Genomic DNA, 24502 nt, shown 5'->3' on the forward strand with positions numbered 1-24502 from the left:
CAAAAAAAAAAAAGGAATAAAGTGTTAAAAAAAAAAAAGCTGAACTCGTGAAAACAAAGAATAAAATGATTACCAGGGGCTAGGGGATTGGGGAATTAGGGAGATATTGTTTAAGGGTACAAGCTTGCAACTAGTAGATAAATAAGTCCTAGAGATCAAACGCATAGCATAGTGACTGTAGTCAACAATAGTGTATTATTGTATTAATATAAATATAATAAGTTTATGTAACAAACTTCAAAGTTGCTAACAAACAAGATCTTAATTGTTCTCACCATAAAAAGAAATGATAATTATGTGACATGATAGAAGTGCTAGCTAACACTATAGTGGTAATCATATTACAATATATAAATGTATCAAATCAACACATCATACACCTTAAACTTACACAACGTTATATGTAAATTATATCTCAATTTTTTAAAAACAGAAAAATTTCCCTTACCTACTGATTACGTTTTAGGAAATATTCCAGCCTCCCTCTCATTTTTAGTTGTTGTGAGGCTATGACAAACCACTAAGGACCAAACCATGCACTGTGTGCTCACAGCATGCCTCCTTCTCCTTTCTTTTTCCTCTCTTCCTCTCCCATGGTCACTCTTGTTCCTTGGGTAGCCACCAGCTACCAACTCAAGGCCAGCAAAGTGACCCATACAGCCCAATCCAAGAATCACCAGATGCTTGGTGCTAAGTCACCTGAATTTTACTTAAAAATGAAAAAGAATGCAAAAATGTCAATTTACTTAATTTTCCCAAATGATAACCCTATTCTAGGCCAGTAACAAGGGCAGCTTCAAGGTCTGCCATCTTTTTAGATTCAGAGCCAAGAGGAAACACTAATGGTCTCTCCTGGAGCCACTGTAAGGTGTGGACTGGAATGAACACTATGCTTGCCTGTCCCACAGGCCTGTTTTACTCCTGTCTACTGAAACACAACACTGCTGTTTACTGACCTGTCAGCTCAGGGGCGGGCCTGACTGATCAAAGAATAATCCCAAGTGACTGATTCAGGAATGGGCCTGCGACCCAATTCTGTTCTATGAAAAGCTGCTGCATGTTTCTGATGGATTCATGCACCCGAATCCAGACACCACCAGTACTCTGGGAACAGCTCTCTGAATTTTACTTGCCAATGAAAAAAATGCAAGTAACTCTTGAGAATATTTTTGGGGAAAAAATTGTATCTCAAGCTGGACATGTACAAGAAAGCAACCACCTGTTGCTGTGGCAGCAACCTAAAATCCAACCATGAAAGAGGATGCCATAGACAAAGCTAATGCACAGAGGGCACAGCTGAGAGAGACTTACAGAGAAATGGAGCCTGAACTATGCTCAACGTAGCAAAATGAATTATGCCCAACTATACCTCCTGACTTCTACTCTAAATGAATATTATTCCTTAATATTAAAGCCAGATTGAATCAGCTTTATTTGCAGCCAAAAGCCCTAATACACTGGTATTGTTTTCATAATCAGAAAACATATATATTTAAAATATCAATGAATAAGGAAAAAACAAATAAATACAGGCCATGCTCAATGAGAGGTTAACAGAGAACTAACAGAGAATTCTCCCTACAAACTTTTGCTAGATATTGATATACATCTCCTTCTCATATGTGATATTTTTTCTCCCATGGTTTCTACCTGCATCATTCTAATCTCCACTTCCATCAACATATCACCGCCACCTTCTTGCCACTCTCTTATAAAGACCCATGTGATTATATTGGGCCCACCCAAATAATCCTGAATAATATCCTTATCTCAAGATTCTTAACTTAAACTTGTCTGCAAAGTCTCTTTTATCAGATAACATATTCACAGGTTCTGAGAATTCAAACACTGACATCTTTGGGGGCTTTATTCAGCCTACCGTATATACCAACATGATAATAAGTCCTTTACATTCGGAGACGTCTAGAAATTCAGAAATCTGTGAATTCACTATAGTAGTTGCTCTACTCACAATCACCTAACTAGAGAGGTTTTGCTAGTTTGTGGATCTTATTTGTTCCTCTATTTGTTTAACTGAATTTGGCCAAATCTTAGGAAATGTGGGGATTTTGGTGTGATACATCTGAGATGGAGCAGACGGGATGCCCCAGGATTTGTATTTTTTAAACACCCATGAATTATTTCAAATTTATTCAACTTTCATTCAATAAATCTTTATTAATGTTTCAGAAGCTGAAGAATTTAAAGTATCTAACCACATTTTATGTTGGAAAACTAAGTAAAAATGTAATAGTCGTGACAAAGGAAATATTCCTTTCTTAAATTTCAAAAAACTCCGCATATACAATATAAGGGAGACTAACTTGAGCATGAGATGAGGAAACAAAAACATGAAAGAGACCTGTTACCAATGGAAAGAATATTTGCTGCATTTAGTGTTGTTTGTTGTTTGTTTATCTTACCCAACTCTGAATTTGGCATATTTGAAAATGCTTTTTCTCCCCTTACCACCTGTGATGGTTAATTTTCTTATGTGATATTTTTAATTAAAATTGAATCTGTGCTTTTTAGAAAATACTCAGATACTGTAATTGCAAGGAGAGTACAATCAGGATCAGAAGCCTAGGACAGACCAGGGATTAAGGGACGGGAGACGGCCAAGGATCAGAGCCTTTCCCACTCCCCAATCCCCACCCCAAGCTTCTTTAACAATTATCATCATAGTAATAAATTGAACAGTTTAGAAGTCATAACAGTACTCTCAGCCTGGACAAGATAACCTCTTTAGACGAGGGGAAGTGTCTCACCACACTCCACTAAAAGATCTATTTATATTTTCAATATTAAAATTGTCCTACATCATTTATATTACTGGCACCTCCCTTCTCCATTATTGTTCAGTTTGTGTTCGTGCAGATAGCTACAGCTGTTAGCGGACATTCTCCAGAAGTTTCCAAGAACTACAGCAGGGCTATTAGGGGAATTCCTAACAATAATTCCTAACATTTCTTCCTGAGTATAATGACAATAACGACGTGGGACTATGGCCTAACCTCTCAAGTCTCTCTTTCGCCTACCTCCTCGGCCATCCTAGACCTACACAACTATCCTCTCTTTTCTTACACCCAGGCTGTTGAACGTGGTAAAACAAAACACACACTCACAAAACCAATGCAAGTAAGCGCCATGCACACATATGATCTTGAAAGTTATTGCCCCGCTATCATCGTGCAGGGTCAGCTCCATCTTCCACCCCCATTCTTTCAAGCCCCTATGTACCAACCTCCTGGGCTCCACCCTCCTTCCACCTTCCACCTCCTGTCTAAGGAAGAACTCCCTCAATGTCTTACCTTCCAGCAGCAAATGTATCTACACTGCCAACCATTATGACATTTTTCCCTCTTAGGTCAGAGGAAGGAGCATGGCTCCTCCTACATAATTAATAATAAAATGATAACAAGAACACTCACAGTGTACCATGTCCCTCATTCTACATAGTTATTGCTCCATCTGTACTCTAGGTCCCATCCTCTCCTCCTCCCCTTGGTCCATTAATCCTTCTCTCCAGCTCCTCTATGAACTCTTTCCCCTCAAATGCAAGTCCCTCAGACTTCCACTTGCAGCCAAGATACAGAAACAGTGAGATCCACTCCTCCACCTGAAACAGTGGTTTTCCAGACACCGCACATCAGACAACAAAAGACATGACGCCTGAAAGATGGGAAATACAGGAAGTGATCCCTATGACTGATTGCCCTTTGCTTACAGCCTTGAGAGCACCTCCAGGCTGCAGCAGCAAGAGGGGAACGCAGGTGGAGCCTGGAAAACCCCCTAAATTGAGGAGATGAGCTGAGAGTCTTAAAAGACCAAGCTGATTAGAATCCACAGGACAGTAACAGTAGGAGACAGCTGCACACAGAACTCAGGAGATCTACAGAGAGTCCTAATTAAGTATTCAGCAGAGTACTGAAGAGCACATGTGTGTAAGGAAACTCCTGGAGGCTGGGGAAAGAACCACACGAAACCATGAGAGAAAACAGTAACCTGAGCTCCCACAGGGCCGGGATGTTTGAGAGACACAAACATTCAGTCTACAGCAAAATCCAAAAACCAAAAAAATACCATAATTAAGTTCAACCTATAACCTGAGAAGTACCACAAGCCAACAAAATTAAAAGTACAGCATCAGTTTATATAAAAAATACTCTACAAATTTTGGTGATATGTGAGTTCATGAAGGGAATGGAAGAGGGGGGAGAGGCGACTACTACTAAGTACCTTCTCGATGCCAGGCACTTGTGAGGGTTCAATAAGACATGGTCCCTGTCCTGAGCACCACACCCAGTCTTCAAAACAGACTCATCGGACTTCCCTGCTGGCGCAGTGGTTAAGAATTCGCCTGCCAGTGCAGGGGACACAGGTTCGAGCCCTGGTCTGGGAAGATCCCACATGCCGCAGGGCAACTAAGCCCGTGCACCACAACTACTGAAGCCCGCACGCCTAGAGCCCGTGCTCCACAACAAGAGAAGCCGTCGCAATGAGAAGCCCACATACCGCAAGGAAGAGTAGCCCCTGCTCACCATAACTAGAGAAAGCCTGCACACACCAACAAAGACCCAAAGCAGCCAAAAATAAATAAATTTAAAAACAACAAAAAACAAACAGACATCATCATCTCCCTCCCCTGAAATACTCCAGCTTTCTGCCAGGAGTCGGCTAAAAGGTCCCCTCCTTGAAAGACTTTCTTTCATCACTCTAAAGCTACTCTAGAGAACCCACTTTCTTTTCTCTACAGTACTTCTCACAATTTCTAATTATCATTTATTATTATATTCTATGATTACTTATTACTCTTATTTTCTCCCATGCACATTTAGAATACGAACTCCATAGTGAAGAAACCACCACACCTTTGGTGACTAGCACAGTATATAACCATTGAAGGCACTCAAACACTTATTGAATGAATGAAAACGGGAACTGTGACTGAGATAAGTTTCCGGATGATCAACACTTTCCAGGCTAATTAGCCCCAAATCCCTCGACTTGGTTCCCTTAGTTATGAAGCAGCATGCTGAGTACTCACCTCCACCTGAGTGACATTGATGACCAGCACTACCACCATCAATACTGCAAGCAGACAGCAGAAAAAACGTAGTTTGAAGAAACTGATCCACATTGTCTGGCTGTGTCTTGATCACCCATGGCCGACACCATGCTCCCTTCACTCCTTAAAACGCCATGTCTTTGTTTTTCTGAGCGGCAGATGAGCTTTCAGTTTGACTTGCTTCTTTTCTGCTAGTTTACTTACGAGTTCTTTGTATAAAAGAGCAACTGGGGTTGATTTAAGAAGCACATTTTTCTCCAAAGGACTCCTTCGAAGAGGGGAGATGAGAAAACAGATTACCAATTACAACAGCTTAGAGTGGAGTAAAAGGAAAGACACCATATTTCCTCTTCCTTAACCTTACTGAAGACCCAAAGTCATAAGAGAAAGCAAAGAAACAGAGCACAGTAACATCTATTCCATATCTGGACAATCTACTTAAACCCAGCTCCAGGCTTCTGTGTAAATACAGGGATATTTGTCCTACTACCTATTTAGGTTTTAACTTTTAAGAGAGCAAAGAAGAGTATCTTCAAACCCTTAGAAATTACAAAATTCAAGTGTTAATATTCTAAAGAGGTCTAAGTAAATAAAACCACTTCCCTTCCCTTACAGTTTAAGTTTTATTACATTACTAGAGTAATTATATTTAAAGAGCAGTAAGAAGAAAACCTGTGATTTTATGAGAAGATCTGGGATTAGGTGCAAACCATTCTGATAACCTCTGGAAAACAGGGATGCCATCCCTCTGTATGGCAGGAGACAGGAAACACCCTTTGGGTTTCTGGCTCCCTCACCACACATGTGGTTCTGATGCCCCCTCAGCTGAGTAACAAGGCACAGGAGGAAAGACACCTGCCCTGAAGATGTAGGAGAGGAAAGCTAAGCTTCAGGAGTAACAGCTCACCGAAATCCTTCATCACACCTGCTAGAGGCAGAAGACTTGAGAGTATGTGGCTCCTAACTGTTCTTCCACGTAATTATTTTAAAATGCTCTCCCCAGCTGCTTTTATGATATAGGTAAGCAGTGAAAATGTTAGTGTTTAGTTCCCAGTGAGGCTTTCCATGCAAGGCAGGATAGAGAGGTAAAGGTGAAAAGGGTGCATAACCACAGTGCAGAGGACTTCAGACTCCCTCAGCTGTACCAATACTCCTACAGTTTTGTGTTGGACCTGGCAAGCCCCCTCTTCCCTCACTCCTCCACTCTTCTGGTCTAATACGTTACCATACCACAAGTCCCATACCACAAGGACATACAACAACACTTCCTCACCCCAGCTTCATAAAGGAGACAAGGCTAAGCTATTCCAGTATGCTTTCCATCCTCAGAATTCCCACAACACTTACGTTTTTCACTTCTCAGCTGATCTCTGTATTTCTATTCATTTCTCATCTCCCCAACTACTCTATACGAATTAAGACTATATTTTAAAAAAAACAGAAACTATATATCAGAGAAAAGCAACTTAAGGATAACAATGTATCATACTTTTTGATTCCTTCCCAGTACTTAGCTCTTTACATGATATACCAAAGATAATACTCCACTGCACCACGTTAGCCGTGGTCTACGTACTGTGGAAAGGCCAGCAGCTCAGAGGACGTCAGTGTGGTTCAGAGCTGTTCAGCAGCAGCACAGCAATGGTCAGTGGCGCAGAAGGACGGCACAAGGGCAGCAGACTTCAGAGCTGAAGGAACGAAAGGCCTTATAGGCAGCAATGCAAACATGCAAGAAGCCCCTCACAGCCAGGGACTTCTTATAAAAATCATCATGGAAGGTCATGCCAGGAAAAGATCTGACTTCCTGCTACAAGTAGGTGGAACACTGAGATTGAGAGATCCATCTGTACACCTAAGTAGATACAGGTGTACTACTAGATGAGGTGTACTAGACAGACCTCTCTTTGAAAAGACACATACTAAAATGTTGATGGTTGTCACCTCTGGGTGGTTTTTGTTTTTCTCCTTCATCTTCACCAGGAAATAAAACTCACAAATATAAAGAAAAAAGCTGGTTTCTAAAAGTAATAATTAAAGATGAGCTTATAAGGAGAAACAAGGCATTAAATCAGATATGAGAAAACAAATTTAAAATGAAAGATTCCAAAGTGAAAAAAGAAATCTGTAACAGATTTCTGGGTTTTTCCTACAAGTATAAAACCTAGGCATTATAGCAAGAAATCTATTTGCAAAGAGAGCAGGAAAATATCATTTGGTATCTCAAATTGCCTTAGAATTGAGTAAGAACAACAGTGCTAGATAGGAATGACTCTAAAAAAAAAGTTTCCTAGATCAACCAAAAAATTAAAAAATATAATTGAATTTAATTTACCTTTTTTTTTTTTTTTGGAAATTTCCAGTTCCCAAGAAGAGATACTTATTAGAACTAAGAAATTAGGGTTTACATCTAACTTTCCTTCCAGTGTAAAATCTGAACTCAAGCAATTGTGAGAGCCCTTATTCTTTTCTTGTCACATTCGAAGCACATGTTGAAGTTTTTCATTTTTATACCATTCTTCCTGCTGCAACAGAGATAAGCACATGAAATACAGGTTAAAGATATTGAAAATGAAGCAAAGGAAAATATATTTGAAATCAAGAATACAATTTTATAGCAAAGAGATGTACATAGATTTCAGTACAAAGTAGTGGGCGGAATAAGGATAGGAACATTTCCTTTCCTAGTAATAAAAAAAAAAAACCCAACAATAAGTGGCTATTTATATTCATGAACTTACATAGGGCAAATCATTCTCAGATCTGAGCTAAAGGTCAAAACCTTATAAATAGCAACATAACTGGAAAAAATATAAACCACAGATGAAAGCTCCATATGTTATTTTTCTTTTTTTTTAAATTTTTATTGGAGTATAGTTGATTTACAATGCTGTGCTGATTTCAGGGGTACAGCAAAGTGAATCAATTATACATATATATATATATATATCCACTCCTTTTTAGATTCTTTTCCCATATAGGCCATTACAGAGTATTGAGTAGAGTTCCCTGTGCTATACAGTAGGTCCTTATTTTCTTATAGACTAGAATCATCATGTAGTTCAATGACCCATCCTACCACTAGAGAAAACAAGAAGTATCTGGACACATCTAAAAGTTGTGATCACTCCATGAGGAATCTCAACTTGAGCAGTCTTGTTTTCAAATCTTTCTGAAATGTTAGAGCACCACTTATCCATGCTTCATATTTATGTTCAAATGACAAGCAAAAAGTAAAATCCATGGTCTGCTGGGTCTGTTTTGCCAAATTTTGATTAAGACTATTTACCAGCCAATCTAAATTCTTTATGGCCTGTGGCAACAACCCTATACTGCCATTAGGCACCTGACCTCCTACCCCCATCTCACAAGAGAATTACAAAGTGATTGCTTATATCACTTGGAATTACAATTGTCAGTAACACAAATGAAATACTTGAGTTCAGTACTAAAAAGAAAATTAGGGGCTTCCCAGGTGGCGCAGTGGTTAAGAATCCGCCTGCCAATGCAGGGGACACGGGTTCCAGCCCTGGTCCGGGAAGATCCCACATGCCACGGAGCAATTAAGCCTGTGTGCCACAATTACTGAGCCTGCACTCTAGAGCCCGCGTGCTAAACTACTGAAGCCTGCTCGCCGCAACTAGAGAAAGCCCGCGCGCAGCAACACAGACCCAACGCAGCCAAAAATAAATAAATAAAAATTAGGCAGCAACCCCACCCTCTGGGGGGGCTAACGATCCTAGACAACCACTACACAAAAACAATACATTACTGAACAACCACACACCCAGTTTCTGGAACAGTCCCCATCCTAAATACTCTGACCTGCCAGCCACATAGATGTACTTGTCAGAGCAAGTATCTAGAATTTTAATTCAGAATACAAGGACCCCACACATAAAAGACAAAAGCACAGATTTACATGGAATATATCCCGACTTAAATGTTCATATCTCGAACTTTCCAAAGATCAGCTGTATTTCATAGGGTGCTGAGTAAAACCTTGAAACTTAACAGGGGAACGTCTAGAGAAAGAACTGGAGACTCATCCAAGACCATGATGATGATGGGTCAACCAAATAAGATCAATCCTTGGATAAAAATGAAGCAGGGACAGGAGTCTACACAGGGACAGAAGTCTACAGGACTTGTTTCCCCATATTCCATTCCATTTCTCTTTCATGTACCCCCATCTCACATGCCCAAAATGCTGACTCACATAGGCCTTCTCTTCTTTCAAAGCAGCACCCCAATGCTTTCATAATACCCGGGGGCAGTAGGGTAGAGAAGTAAACAAATCAGTTAAATAAGTCACAGAGCAATAAGCGCTATAAGAAAAAAATAGGGCATGTTGATAGGCGGTGGTCTTTAACCTTGCATGCCCATTAATTATCATCCCAGAAGCTTATAAAAATACCAATGCCTGCATTCCACTCAACCAACTGGATCAGAATCCATAGGAGTAGGGCCCGAGAAACAGTTTTTATTTAAGGTCTGCAGATAATTATAATACACTGCCAGCTAGGAGAACCAATGGTATAGAGTGGCCAGAGGGTCTTATTTGTACAAATTGCTCAGGGATGGCCTTTCAGAAATGATGCTTGAATTGTAACTTACATTGTCCCTCCAGGACAATCCGATTCTGGGTCAATGGGGATAGCCAACCCTACTTCAGGGATCTAGCCCTTCGTTTCCTTTCTCAATAACAAATAACTGCACTGTATCAGGCCCAGAGAGATTGTGAGGATGAAAGACACAGAAGATGTTAAACACAGTCAAAGGAAAGCGGAGCCCAAACACTATGGAGGAACAGTGTGCTGTTCTACTGCGTGGACTGAGACAGTTACCAGGGTCTGGGAGTGCCGCCAGCTTCAAGAGCACGCTGATGTTCCGAATGATAATTAACCACAGTGAGAAGGGGAGAGATCCATCAGAGCAGCGTGATCCTTTATTCTTTAGAAAATGTGGCAACAATCCTCCTTTAGAATAAATAATGAAAGCAAGGAAAATTTTACAGACAATTACAAATTTTGTATAAATCCTGTGAACCCCTCTTACCACCACACTAGTGGTCTTTGATCAAGTGGAGATGAGCGACAGGCCAGGCAGAGTCTCCACATCACACCTTGTAGAGTCACACTTTACCCAAGTGACCTCAATCTGATGTCCCAAAACGACAGCTCAGTAAAACCAGAATAGTCCAACGCATTAGAGGACCGCCAGCCAAGAGGCAGCGGGGTCTCGGAGCAGCGATTAGACTGGAGATGCGGGCAGAGGAGGGAGGCGTCTCCAAGTGCCCCGCACTCGCTTAGAAAAGGTATTAGGGGAAGGGGTCTTTAGCGGCCCGGAAGTCTGGGCTCCGCCGCGCTGCGGCTGCTCCTGCGGGTGTTGCAGCAAGTCGAGAAAGCTGAGGATGGAGATGCTCGCGCCCAGCCCCGCCCAGGGACCGGCTACAGCTCGGGCTACTCCGGACCAAGGCTGCGGCAGCCAGTGGCTTTAACTCTGCCCCGCCTTGGGCCGGAGCCTCCCGTTCCAGGTTCAGATGCCCCAGCCATGACCCCGAGGCTGCAGCTCCTCTGCACCGGGCCGGGAGCTCGGGAGCCAAAGCGCGGAGGAAGGGGCTTAGCAGCCGAGAGGCGCCCGGGAGGAGCCAGGCAATGGTTCGCTCGGGCGGCAGAGGCTCGGCCCGGCCCGGCCCTGGAGCACAAGCCGCAGGCTGGCACTCACCTCCGCTCTGGCCTCCCGACGTGCGCCCTCCGGCTGCCGGGTACCCCAACGCCCGCCGCAGCTGCACCAGGCCGCCTGGCCCCGGCTTCCGGGACCAGCTGTGTCGCCTCACCCCCGACCCCCGGCTGCGATTGGTTAAGCTCTGGGAGGGGCGGACCGAGGGCGCTGACTGACAGCCGCGGGCTTGGAGCGCAAGCGTCCCCCGGAGCAAGGACGCAGAGTTGGCGCCTGTCGAGCTCCGCACCACTGGGCTCACGCGGGAGGGTGTCCTGCTGCTGTCGCCCTGTGGTCTGAGCTCTGGCCCCTATCAGGACCCCAGCTCCTGTCGCCCTCAGACATCAGGGTTTCCCCAGGGAGCATCCATTTCGAAGCTTTTGTCTTCTCTGCCTAAGTGACCAAACCCCAGATGCCCCTACTTGGGCCGTCTTTCCGCTCAGTGGCGCAATGTTTTGTTCCCTGCACCAGAGAAATAAGATTTGCCAAGCTGGGGCTTCCCTGGTGGCGCAGTGGTTAAGAATCCACCTGCCAATGCAGGGGACAACGGTTCCAGCCCTGGTCCGGGAAGATCCCACATGCTGCAGAGCAACTAAGCCCGTGCACCCCAACTATTGAGCCTGCGCTCTAGAGCCTGTGAGCCACGACTACTGAGCCCGCGTGCTGCAACTACTGAAGGCTGCATGCCTAGAGCCCATGCTCCACAACAAAGAGAAGCCACTGCAATGAGAAGCCTGCGCACCGCAATGAAGACCCCAGGCAGCCAAAATTAATTAATTAAAAAAAAAAAAAAGATTTGCCAAGCTCCAGCAGAGAGCCATTGGGTCCTTGAATCTTTCCTTGCTTGAAATTAGTGGACGTATTCTGTTAGCCCTTAAAACAACCCTTTTGCTTTTACTCGCCCTGTACGTGACATGGGTCTTCCAGCAAAAAGACCTGAATACTCGCCCCACACACACCCGAATTCTAGGTAATCCTATTTTGGACTTTCTTCTAAGCAGTAAAACATCTGTAGCAACTATGTGAAGTTCAGGAACTGAGAGCCCTTTGAAGACAGAAGCACTTGCTCAGGAAACCGGAAGAGATGGCAGGGGTGCTCCGTGTTCCTCAGGGCTGGGAACACAGTGGGGTTAACCCCAGTTTATCCCAGCAAAACGCAGCCTCTAAAAGTAGACTGCCCCACCCATGTGCTCCAGGGCCTTCCCTTGCCAACTGCTGAGCAGGTGTGCTGCAACTACTGAAGCCCTGGCCCTAGCGCCCATGGTCCACAACAAGAGAAGGCACCACAGCAAGAAACCCGACACCACAACGAAGAGTAGCCCCCGCTCGCTGCAACTAGAGAAAGCCTGCTCACAGCAACGAAGACCCAACACAGCCAAAAAGACAAACAAATAAACAACAAAAAAAAACCAAAAGTAGACTGCCCAAGACTATTGTTCCAAGGTCAAAATATTTGACATTTACTGACCACAATGGACTCTATGTGCTCATTCAGAAGTTTTCATGTCAGACCTGCATGCATGGGTGACCCATATGACTGGAATAAAAGGAGGTTCTACATGGGGCAGTCTCTTCTGGAGTAATCATTTCATTCTTCTTTCTCGAGGATCAGCCTTTTGGACTCATAAAAGGTGGTTTCCATTGCCTCTGTGCCTAATGATCAACAGCCCCATATAATAGGCTTCTGCTCTAAGTCCCATCTTCCAGTAGGTGGACTCCCTGCCACCTGTCTTTCACAGTTTGGCTGTCTGGCAAGTGGCTAATACTTAAATAGGACATGCTGGCTCCTAGTCATGATTTTGGACCATTGGTGAGCCTTATTAACCCCCATTCACACAGGCACTCAGAACCCTAAGGCATGTTAGTGATCTTATATTTTACAGTTATTACAGACACAAACAAGAGTGGCAGGGACCAGAGATGCCTGTCCATCACTACTAGATTCTTAAAAGATCTCTGACTGCAAAGTCACCACACTCCCAGTGGAGAGTACTACTGTACAAAAAAAACATGCACTTTGGATCCTAGCCTGACTCAGTCTAATTCACAGCTTTGTCTCTTATTAGCAGTGCCATCCCAAACAAAGTACTTAATTTCTCTGAGTTCATTTCCTCAACTGTAAATTAGGGGCAACACCACCTGCACTTAGGAATAAGTGAGAAGACAAATGAAAAGTACCTAAAAGAGTGTCCCAAATCTCTTCCTGTTGAATTCCCTATCTCAGGTTATGACATAGCATAAGGAATTTCTAAATGTTGCATTTATGATAACCTAACTTTGAGCTGGGAGAAAAAAATGAGAACATAGGTTTGTATATTTTGTTATGAAACCGAAGGAACTGGTCATTTCTGACCTGTCTGCAGAAATGGTTTAGATGCTAATGTTACTAAATTTTATTTCTCTAAGTAAAACAAAGAACGGATCCTAAGTTTAGATAAACAAAAGCAAATTAAGCTTGTTTATGATGCAGCTAACTTGAGAGGTATTCACCAGCAAGTCTGGCTCCATCTCTGATGGCAGAAGCTTGCTGCATAAGCACTCCTGAGTCCATGTCAGCTCCTGATTCAGTTCCTTTGCTTCCTCTTTTTGAACAAGTGACTGAAATTTGGGCCAGAAGAACCATCAAGCCATTGTTCAAAATAAGTGACTGCTGTCACATTGGATACCAACCACCTTATTCCAAAACACCACAGACAGTGAGAGGATGCTGCCAAGGGTGGAGACTAGAAGAGGTATTTGGTGCCTGTATTAGTCTGCTCAGGGTGCCATGGGCTGAGTGGCTTAAACAACAGAAATTTATTTTCTCACAGTTCTGGAGGCTGGAAGCCCCAGTTCAAGATGCCAGTTGATTCAGTTCCTGGTGAGAGTTCCCTTCCTGGCTTGTAGATAAGCCTTCTCAATGTGTCCTTACATGGCAGAGAGAATGAGAACTCTCTGGTGTCTCTGCCTCCTCTTATAAAGACACCATTCTCATCAGGTTAGGGCCACAGCCTTATGATCTCATTTAACCTTAATTGCCTCTTGTTGGGAAAGGCAGTCTTTCAGGCATGAGGCTTTGGCTTGGAACACTTCCTGACCAAGAGGTAAAAGCTTGTGGCTTGTGCTGAGCTTGTTGCCTTGTTTGGGAGTATTTTTCCCTGTTTCAGACTTAATGCGTATTCCTTTGCTCCACTCTCCCCAGAGGGTTCCTTCACCCCTTCCACCATATGATGACACAGTGAGAAAATGGCCATCTATGAAACAGGAAGCTGGCCCTCACCAGACACTGAATGCCTTGTTCTTGGATTTCCAGCCTTCAGAACTGAAAAATAAATTTCTGTTGTTTATAAGCCACCCAGTCTATGGTATTCTGTTATAGCAGCCCAAACGGACTGACACAGTATACAGTCAAAACAATTTTCCAAAGTTACTTAGGTCATCTCCCTTTTTCCTATCCCCTTCAGTGAGTTTATGTCATACATCTGTAAAACATATTCATTTGGGGCTTCCCTGGTGGCACAGTGGTTGAGAGTCCGCCTGCCAATGCAGGGGACACGGGTTCGTGCCCCGGTCCGGGAAGATCCTACATGCCGCGGAGCGGCTGGGCCCGTGAGCCATGGCCGCTGAGCCTGTGCGTCCGGAGCCTGTGCTCCGCAACGGGAGAGGCCACAACAGTGAGAGGACCGTGTACCGCAAAAAAAAAAAAAAAAAAAAAAAAAAAAATTCATTTGTCATAGTCCTCATTCCATCTTGAGATCCCCTGATATCCTAGTTAAGATGGGGGGTAAAATTTGCATATAGTAAAACTTCAGTCTTTGTGTACTGTTGCATAGGTTTTGACAAATATCTAGAATCATGTATCCACAGCCACAGTACTGTATAGAATAGTTTCATCACCTAAAAATTCCCACGAGCAGCCTCACCTGCCCTCAACTCTCGGCTACCACTAATCCTGTTTTCTCTCCCTATAGTGTTGCCTTTTTCCAGAATGTCATATAAATGGAATCATGCAATATGTACTCCCAATATTTTGATTAGCAAAAAGTTTGGAAACGATTACTCTTGCTGATTCAGATATATCTAAAACAATTAACCAATATCCACCTAATCACCAAATTGGGAGTCAGCTTCAGTTTACGGCATTTTAAAAGGACTCCTCTCTCAGCTCTGTATGTTAAATTATCTAAATTTGGAAGAATCTTTTTTTTGGCCGCACCATGTGGCACGCAGGATCTTGGTTCCCCAACCAGAGATCGAACCTGTGCCCCCTGCAGTTGAAGTGTGGAGTCTTAACCGCTGGACCACCAGGGAAGCCCCTAGAAGAATCTTTTTTGAGGTGCAAAAAGATTTTCTTTTCCTTCAAAGACAAAAGAGAAAGTACACAGAAAGCCGTGTTATTCTGCTGACTTGCTTTCAATCCCCTCTGTTTTCTTTTTTTTCTTTGGCTGTGCTGGTTCTGCGTTGCTGCATGTGGGCTTTGTCTAGTTATAGTGAGCGGGGGCTACTCTTTGTTGCAGTGCATGGGCTTCTCATTGTGGTGGCTTCTCTTGTTGTGGAGCACAGGCTCTAGACACGTGGGCTTCAGCAGTTGCAGCATGTGGGCTCAGTAGTTGCAGTGCACGGGCTCTAGGGCTCATGAGCTTCTGTAGTTGTGGTGCACAGGCTCAGTAGTTGTGGTGCACGGGCTTAGTTGCTCCATGGCATGTGGGATCTGTGTAGGCTGCGGTCCTCTGACCCCCGAGGCCCTCCTGGTTCACTCATTCCTAGGCTTCTAACTTTTACTATGGGCCCTTGTTATCTGGACCTGTTCCCCCTGGTCACCAGTCTCCCCTCAGATATCCACAGGATATCATGCAGCTGCATCCATAGATAAGAGACCTTGCACCCTGCCTGTTGGGTAGCCCAAGGGATGCACAAAGGTCAGCCTGAGGCTGCACAATCCCCTCCCCAAGGCAGTAGGATTCATTACTTCCACTTTGGCCAGATTAGGCTGCTCAGTCTTCTCTGATAAACTGTGAATTTTCTCCACTGCGTCATCCAGTGGCTGTTGTGTCATCCTTCCCTGTGCTGCCAGAGCACATGGCCTGAGCCTCTCTTTGGTCCTTATCACAGGCTGCCCTGTGTTATTGTCCATGTTCTGACCTAGCCTAGGCCTCTGCTAGGCTGTGAACTCCTTGAGGGCCAAGTTTGTCTGACTCCTTTCTGCATCCTTTTTACCTTGAATCATGACAACTTATTTATAAATATATTTTTCTATTATATTCTGAATTCCCTGCAAGTAAGGACTGTGTCCGATTCCTCTCTTTGTCCACTGCACCCGGCACAGGGCCTGGCACAGAGTAGACAACAGTAAAGTTATGCTGAATGAACAAAGGAGCCAAAGGCCCTTGGCCTTCTGGAGCTGAGAGGCCAGAGCAAGTTTCCCCAAGGGAGAAGCAAGTTGTGTCCCTCTGTGGCTTGCACTCTCAGCCTGCTGAATACTCCTAAATGAGTCTTCTCTGTGGGGACCTGTATCCAGGCCAGTCACAGTACTTCCTGGGAATGACCTGCTCTCTGGCTTGAGCTTGGTCCTGCCTGGATGTCCCAGGATCACAGCCCAAGTCTAAAGCCGAGCCTTGACCTAGGGTTCTCATTTCACTGGCATTTCCCCTCTGTCCCTATTTGGATTTTCTGTAACTGACCGCCTCCAGGGAGATGCTGGGGCTCAGCGTGTTTGAGCGTGCCTTGGCTCTGTGCTACCATGTGCTATAAATGATATCTGTACTGTAAGAACTACCATGACTCTTTGAAACAAGGAAGATGAATAAAGAGCTTTATTCTGATGGCAATAAATAAATAAATAACCTGGTTTCAAGACTTAGTGTAAAGCTATAGTAATCAATATAGTGTAGTACTGATATAAACAAATAAATAATGGAATAGAATAGAATCTAGTTATATTTTAAAAACAAACTCATGGAAAAGGAGATCAGATTTGCAGTTACCAGAGGTGGGAAGTCAGGGGAGGGGGTGTTGGATAAAGATGGTCTAGTTATAAAATAAATAAGTACCAGGGAGGTAATGTGAACACAGCTGTATGTTATGTACAGAAGTGGTTAAAGGAGTAAATCTTGAGTTCTTATCACAAGGAAAAAATTTTTTTCTTGAAGTTTGTGTCTATATGGATGTTCACCAAACTTATTGTGACAATCATTTCACGATAAATGTTAAGTCAAATTCTTATGCTGTATACCTTAAACTTATACAGTGTTATATGTCAATTATATTTCAATAAAACTGGGAAAAAAATTTTTCCAGACAAACAAAAGGTGTGTGAGTTCATCCCCACGAGACCTGCCTTACCAGAAATAGTAAAGGGTATTCTTCAAGCAGAAACAAAAAGATGCTGACATCGTAAAAACATGAATGTGTAAAACTCACTGGTAATGCTATAGTCAAAATAAGATTCTCTAATATTTCAATGTTGTTGTGTAATTTACTTACAACTGTAGTTTAAAAGTTAAAAAGGAGGGAATTCCCTGGTGGTCCAGTGTTTAGGACTCAGCACATTCACTGCCATGGCCTGGGTTCAATTCCTGGTCAGGGAAATAAGATCCCACAAGTTGAGTGGTGCAGCCAAAAAAAAAAAAAAGTGAAAAAGGAAATGTACTAAAAATGACCATAATGACAAAACAAAAAGACAATCCACTGAATGGGAGAAAATATTTGCAAATGATATGACCAATAAGGGATTAATATCCAACTCAACATCAAAAAACAAACAAACAAACCAATTAAAACATGGGCAGAAGAACTGAATAGACATTTTTCCAAAGAGGAGATGCAGATGGCCAACAGGCATATAAAAAGATGCTCAAGGTCACTAATCATCAGAGAAATAAAACCACAATGAGATTATCACCTCTCAGCTGTCAGAATGGGTATCATCAAAAAGAACACAAACAACAAACGTTAGTGAGGATATGGAGAAAAGGGAACCCTCCTACACTGTTGGTGAGAATGTAAATTGGTGCAGCCACTGTGGAAAACAGTACGGAGGTTTCTCAAAACACTAAAAATAGAACAACCATATGACCCAGCAATTCCACTCCTGGGTATATATCTGAAAAAAACAAAAACACTAATTCGAAAAGATACATGCACCCCAATGTTCATAGCAGCATTATTTACAATTGCAAAGATACAAAAGCAACCTAAGTGTCCATCAACAGATAAATGGATAAAGAAGAAGTTTATATATACATACACACACACACACACACACACACACACACACACACACACACACACACACACACACACACACTGGAATACTTAGCCATAAAAAATGAAATTTTGCGATTTACAGCAACATGGATGGACTTGGAGGGCATTATGTTAAGTGAAATAAGTCAGACAAAGAAAGATATATACTGTATGATATTGCTTATATATGGAATCTAAAAAATACAACAAACTAAGTGAATATAACAAAAAAGAAGCAGATTCACAGAGAACAAACTAGTGGCTCCCAGTGGGGAGAGGGAAGGTGGGAGGGGCAATATAGGGGTAGGGGATTAAGAGGTACAAACTATTAGGTATAAAATAAGCCACAGGATACTGTACAACATGGGGAATATAGCAAATATTTTATAATAACTATAAATGAAATATAACCTTTAAAAATTGTGAATCACTATATTGTACACCTGCAACTTATATAATATTGTATATCAACTATACATCAATAAAAAATTAAGTAAATTTTAAAAATAAATAAATGAAAAAGAATGCATTACTAAAAATGATAATGGTAACTTAATCCAGAAAAAAATTCAGAATATTTAAATTCTCATGGTTAGAGAAAATTAAAAATTAAAATTTAAACTTATATGCATATATTGTTACAGATAAGCATGATATGATGATCAACAAAATATTTTCAAACACAAAATATATTATTCTAGGATAAATATCTTTGGGAGTATAGTGGAATAGAAATATGAGTTAATAAAAAAGGAACAATGGAAATTTTCTAATTCTTATGAAAGAGTATATTAATGTATTTTAAATGGATTATGGTAGTTATAAAATTATAGCATTTGATTTCTCATGAGACATTTAGAAAAATGTTATAATAATTTCATTTTTAAATGTCAATTCTTACAATGTGCCAGAAATTAAATGCTTTGTAACAAAAAAAAAAATACAAAAACCGTAACTACCAAAATTTCTTATTGGATATACAATGTTAAAAATGTATCATCAATAACCTAAATGTGAGGTTACCTAAAAGTATACTAAAAGTATAAAGTTTCTATATGCTATCAAAATGATTATCAGCTTACAACAGAATGTTAAAAATATAAGACACTTTATGTAAGCTTCATAGTAATCACACACAAAAGAAAAACTGTAGTAAACACAAAAAAGATTACAATAAAGGAGTTAAAGCACACCACCACAAAAAAAGTCATCAAATCACAAAGGAAGATAGAAAGACGAAGCAAGGAAAAAAGAATCTACAAAACAGTTAGAAAACAATTAATAAAATGGCAATAATAAGTCCTTACCTATCAATAATAACTTTAAATATAAATGGTTTAATTCTCTAATCAAAAGACAGAGAATGGGGCTTCCCTGGTGGTCCAGTGGTTAAGACTCCACGCTTCCACTGCAGGGGGCACAGGTTCAATCTCTGGTCGGGGAAGTTCCACATGCCACGAGGTGCAGCCAAAAAAAAAAGACCAAGAATGGCTGAATGGATTAAAAAACAAGATTCAATGACATGCTGCCTACAAGAGACTCACTTTAGTTTTGAGGACACACACAGTGTGAAGGAATGGAAAAAGATATTTCAAGCAAATGGTAACCAAAAGAAAGCACAAGTAGCTATACTTAAGACAAAATAGACTTTAAGATAAAAATGGTCAAAAGAGACAAAGAAGTTCATTATATGATGATAAAGGGGTCAATTCATCACCAAGACATAACTGTAATTAATATTTATGCATCTAACTTCGTGGTACCTAAATATATAAAGCAAATACAAACAGAACTAAAAAGAGAAATAAAGAATAGTACAATAATAGTTGGAAATTTTAATACTCTACTCTGAACAATGGATAAATCATCCATGGAAAGAATCAATAAGGAAACAGCAGATTTGAACAACACTATAGACCAAATAGATCTAACAGACATAGAGAACATTCCATCCAACAGTGACAGAACACACGTTCTTCTCAAGTGCACATGGAACATTTTCTAGGATAGATCGTACATTAGGTCACAAAACAATTCTCAACAAATTAAATAAGATAGAAATTATATCAAGTATTTTTTCCAACCACAGTGAAATGAAACTAGAAATCAAGCACAGGAGTAAAGCTGGAAAATTCACAAATATATAGAAATTAAACAACACACTCCTGAAAAGGTACATTAAAAAATATCTTGAGACAAATGAAAATGAAAAGGCAAAATACCAAAACTTATTACAACTGATACCACACAAATACAAAGGATCATAGAGACTAAAATGAACAATTATACACCAACAAATTAGACAACCTAGAAGAAATGGAGAAATTCCTAGAAACATAAAATCTAGCAGGAGTGAATTAAGAAGACATCTGAGAAGACCAAAAATGAGTAAGGAGATTGAATCAGTAATCAAAAACCTCCCAACAAAGAAAAGTCTAGGACCAGATGGTTTCACTGGTGAATTCTATCAAACATTTAAATAATTAATTCCAATCCTTCTCAAACTCTTCCAAAAAGTTGAAGAAGAGAAGACACTCCTAAGCTCACTTTATGAAGCCAGCTTTGTGCTGATACCAAATCCAGATAAGAATACAAGCAAAGAAAACTACAGGCCAATATCCCTAATGAATATAGGTGAAAATTTCCTCAACAAAATACCAGCAAACTGAATTCAAAAGTACAATAAAAGGATCATACACCATGCAAGGATGATCTTTCAACAAACACAAATATATATAATTTATATATAATAGATATTTATTTATATATTACATAAATATTACATAAATATAATTATATAACATACAAATATATAATATGTATGTATATATACCTGACATTATTATAATTATATATTATTAAATAATTATATGTATTATATAATGTATAATATATAATTACATGATATATGCAAATATATAATTTATATATACTATATAATTTAAAATACAAATATAAGAGATTTCCCTGGTGGTCCAGTGGTTAAGACTCTGCACTTCCACTGCAGGGGGCATGGGTTTGACCACTGGTCGGGGAACTAAGATCCTGCATGCTGCACACCGTGGCCAAAAAAATAAAAATAGAATAGAATAAAATACAAATACGATACTTCACATTTATATATACAGTTGACCCTTGAACAACACAGGTTTAGACTGCATACGTCCGTCCACTTATACACAGGATTTTTACAATAAATACATACTGCAGTATTACGCAATCCTCAGTTAGTTGAACCCTCCGAGGTGGAACTGTGGATACAAAGGGCTGACTGTAAAGTTATACCAGGATTTTTGCCATTGCAGGGGGGTTGGCACCTCTAACTCCTGTGTTGTTCAAGTGTCAACTGTATATAATAATTATATATTACATATGATATACATAATAATTATATATAAATATATACAAATATATATTATATATATAAACATATATAATATATAATTTAAAATATAAATGTGATACATCACATTAATAGAATGATAGACAAAAATCAGATGATCATTTAAGCAGAAAAAGCAGTTGACAAAATCAACATCTATTCATGACAAAAAACTCTCAACCAACTGAGTATAAAAGGAATATACCTCAGGACTTCCCTGGTGGGGCAGTGGTTAAGAATCTGCCTGCCAATGAAAGGGACTCGGGCTTGAGCTCTGGTCCTGGAAGATCCCACATGCCAGAGCAACTAAGCCCGTGCACCACAACTACTGAGCCTGCTCTCTAGAGCCCGTGAGCCACAACTACTGAGCCCACGTGCTGCAACTACTGAAGGCTGCATGCCTAGAGCCTGTGCTCCACAACAAGAGAAGCCACCATGATGAGAAGCCCACGCATTGCAACAAAGATTAGCCCATGCTCACCGCAACTGAAGAAAGCCCACGTGCAGCAAGGAAGACCCAATGCAGCCAAAAATTAAATAAATTAATAAATTTATTTTTAAAAAAAGGAACATACCTCAACATAATAAATGCTACGTATGACAAGCCCATATCCAACATCATACTCAATAGTGAAAAGCTCAAAGCTTTTCCTCTAACATCAGGAATAAGGGTGCCCACTCTCACCACTCCTATTCAACATAATACTGAAGTCCTAGCCAACGCAATCATGCAAGAAAAAGGGAAAAAAAAGTATCCAAATCAGGAAAAAGTAAAACAGTCTGTTTGCAGATGACATTATCCTATACAAAAAAAAAAAAAAAAAAACCTAAAGATGCTACCAAAAAGCCATTAGAACTAATCAATGAATACAAGTGAAAAGTTGCAGGATACAAAATCAATATACAAAAATCAGCTGCATTTCTATACACTAATAACAAACTCTCTGAAAAAGAAAAAAACAATCCCATCACAATAGCATCAAAAACAATACAATGGGGCTCCCCTGGTGGCGCAGTGGTTGGGAGTCTGCCTGCCGATGTAGGGGACACGGGTTCGTGCCCCGGTCCAGGAGGATCCCGCATGCCACAGAGCAGCTGGGCCCGTGAGCCATGGCTGGAGCCTGTGCTCTGCAGCGGGAGAGGCCACAACAGTGAGAGGCCTGCATACCGCAAAAAAAAAAAAAAAAAAAAATACGATGGTGTGTTAGTTTTTGCTGTAAAGCAAAGTGAATCAACTACACACATACATACACTTTGGAATAAATTTAACCAAGGAGGTGAACTTCTTTACACTGGAAACTGTAAGGACTTCCCTGGTGGCACAGTGGTTAAGAATCTGCCTGCCAATGCAGGGGACACAGGTTCAAGCCCTGGTCTGGGAAGATCCCACATGTCGTGGAGCAACTAAGCCTGTGTGCCACAACTACTGAGCCTGCACTCTAGAGCCTGTGAGCCACAACTACTAAGCCCACATGCCACAACTACTGAAGCCTGTGTGCCTAGAGCCTGTGCTCCACAACAAGAGAAGCCACCATAATGAGAAGCCTATGCACCGCAATGAAGAGTAGCTTCCACTCGCCGCAACTAGAGAAAGCCCATGCGCAGCAACAAAGACCCAATGCAGCCAGAAATTTAAAAAATTAAAAAAAAAAGAAACTGTAAGACATTGATGAAAGAACTTGAGGAAGACACAAATAAATGGAAAGATATCCTGTGTTCATAGATTAGAAGGTTAATATTGTTAAACATCTAAATTACCCAGAGCCATCTATAGATTGCAATCCCTAACGAGATTCCAATGGCATCATTTTACAGAAGTAGAAAAAACAATCCTAAAAGTCATATGGAACGACAAAAGAACCCAAAAAGCCAAAACTGAGAAAAAAGAACAAAGTAGGAGGCATCACACTTCCTGATTACAAAGCGATAATAATCAAAACAGTATGGCACTGGCATAAAAACAGACACATAGACCAATGGAACAGAACTGAGAGCCCAGAAATAAACCTTTGCATATACAGTCAACTAATATTTGACAAGAGCCAAGAATACTCAATTGGGAAAGGATAGTCTCTTCAATAAATGATGTTGGGAAAACTGGATATCCATATGCCAAAGAATGAAACCAGACCCCTATCTTATGCCACTCACAAAAATTAACTCAAAATGAGATTTAAACATAAGACATGATACCATAAAACTCTTTGACAACTGCTAAGAGAATAGATCTTAGAAGTTCTCAACACATACACACACACACAAAATTGTAACTGTGAGATAATGGATATGTTAGCTAACCTTATTGTGATAAACATTGTACACCTTAAACTTACACAATGTTGTATGTCAAGTATTTCTCAATAAAACTAGAAGAAAAATTTTAATAAAGTTGGAAAAAAACTCAAAAACACATCATAGCAAATACATACAATGGAATACGACTCAACAATAAAAAAGAATAAACTATCAGGTGAACCGCTAAATAATTATGCTGAGTAAAAGAAACCAAAGCAGAAGGAAGGGTTATGAAATGATTTATCTTTCAGGGGTGATAAATATGTTCATTTTCTTGACTGTTGTGATAGTGTTATGGGCATGTGTCAAATGTATCAGTGTCCACTTTAAATATATGCAGTTCATTTTATGTCAATTATATTTCAATAAAGAATTTTTTTAAATTTTAAGGTATATATATCATCTTTTATTTCCTGCTCTAATCAATTTTTAACTAAACAACTGTATTATTGTGCTTAGGATGCCATAATAAAATTCCACTGATTGGGCTTCCCTGGTAGCACAGTGGTTGAGAGTCTGCCTGCCGATGCAGGGGGCGTGGGTTCGTGCCCCAGTTCGGGAAGATCCCACATGCTGCAGAGCGGCTGGGCCCGTGAGCCATGGACGCTGAACCTGCGCGTCCGGAGCCTGTGCTCCGCAACGGGAGAGGCCACAACAGTGAGAGGCCCGCGTATCGCTTAAAAAAAAAAAAAAAAAAATTCCACTGATTGAGTGACTTAAAACAACATAAATTTGTTTTCTCGTATTTCTGGAGGCTGGAGTCCAAGATCAAGGTGCCAGCAGGTTTGGTGTCTGATGAGACCTCTCTTCCTGGC

General features: G+C 40.9%; 1 protein-coding gene across 2 annotated transcripts in view; it reads right to left on the bottom strand.

The window, feature by feature from the left end:
* Positions 1 to 7557, bottom strand: part of NXPE3 (neurexophilin and PC-esterase domain family member 3) — a 49865-nt gene extending 42308 nt beyond the window's left edge. For both annotated transcript variants that reach the window (XM_082654132.1, XM_082654131.1), the window contains exons 1-3: positions 7401 to 7557; positions 6645 to 6756; positions 5048 to 5336 (exon numbers count right to left, since the gene is read on the bottom strand). In XM_082654132.1, coding sequence (XP_082510258.1) covers positions 5048 to 5140 — 93 coding nt within the window. In that variant the 5' untranslated portion in view covers positions 5141 to 5336; positions 6645 to 6756; positions 7401 to 7557. The remainder of the gene's footprint in view (positions 1 to 5047; positions 5337 to 6644; positions 6757 to 7400) is intronic.
* Between the last annotated feature and the right edge of the window lie 16945 nt (positions 7558 to 24502).

This window comes from Grampus griseus (assembly GCF_964374135.1).
Source record: "Grampus griseus genome assembly, chromosome: 5".
Classification (NCBI taxonomy): Eukaryota; Metazoa; Chordata; class Mammalia; order Artiodactyla; family Delphinidae; genus Grampus; species Grampus griseus.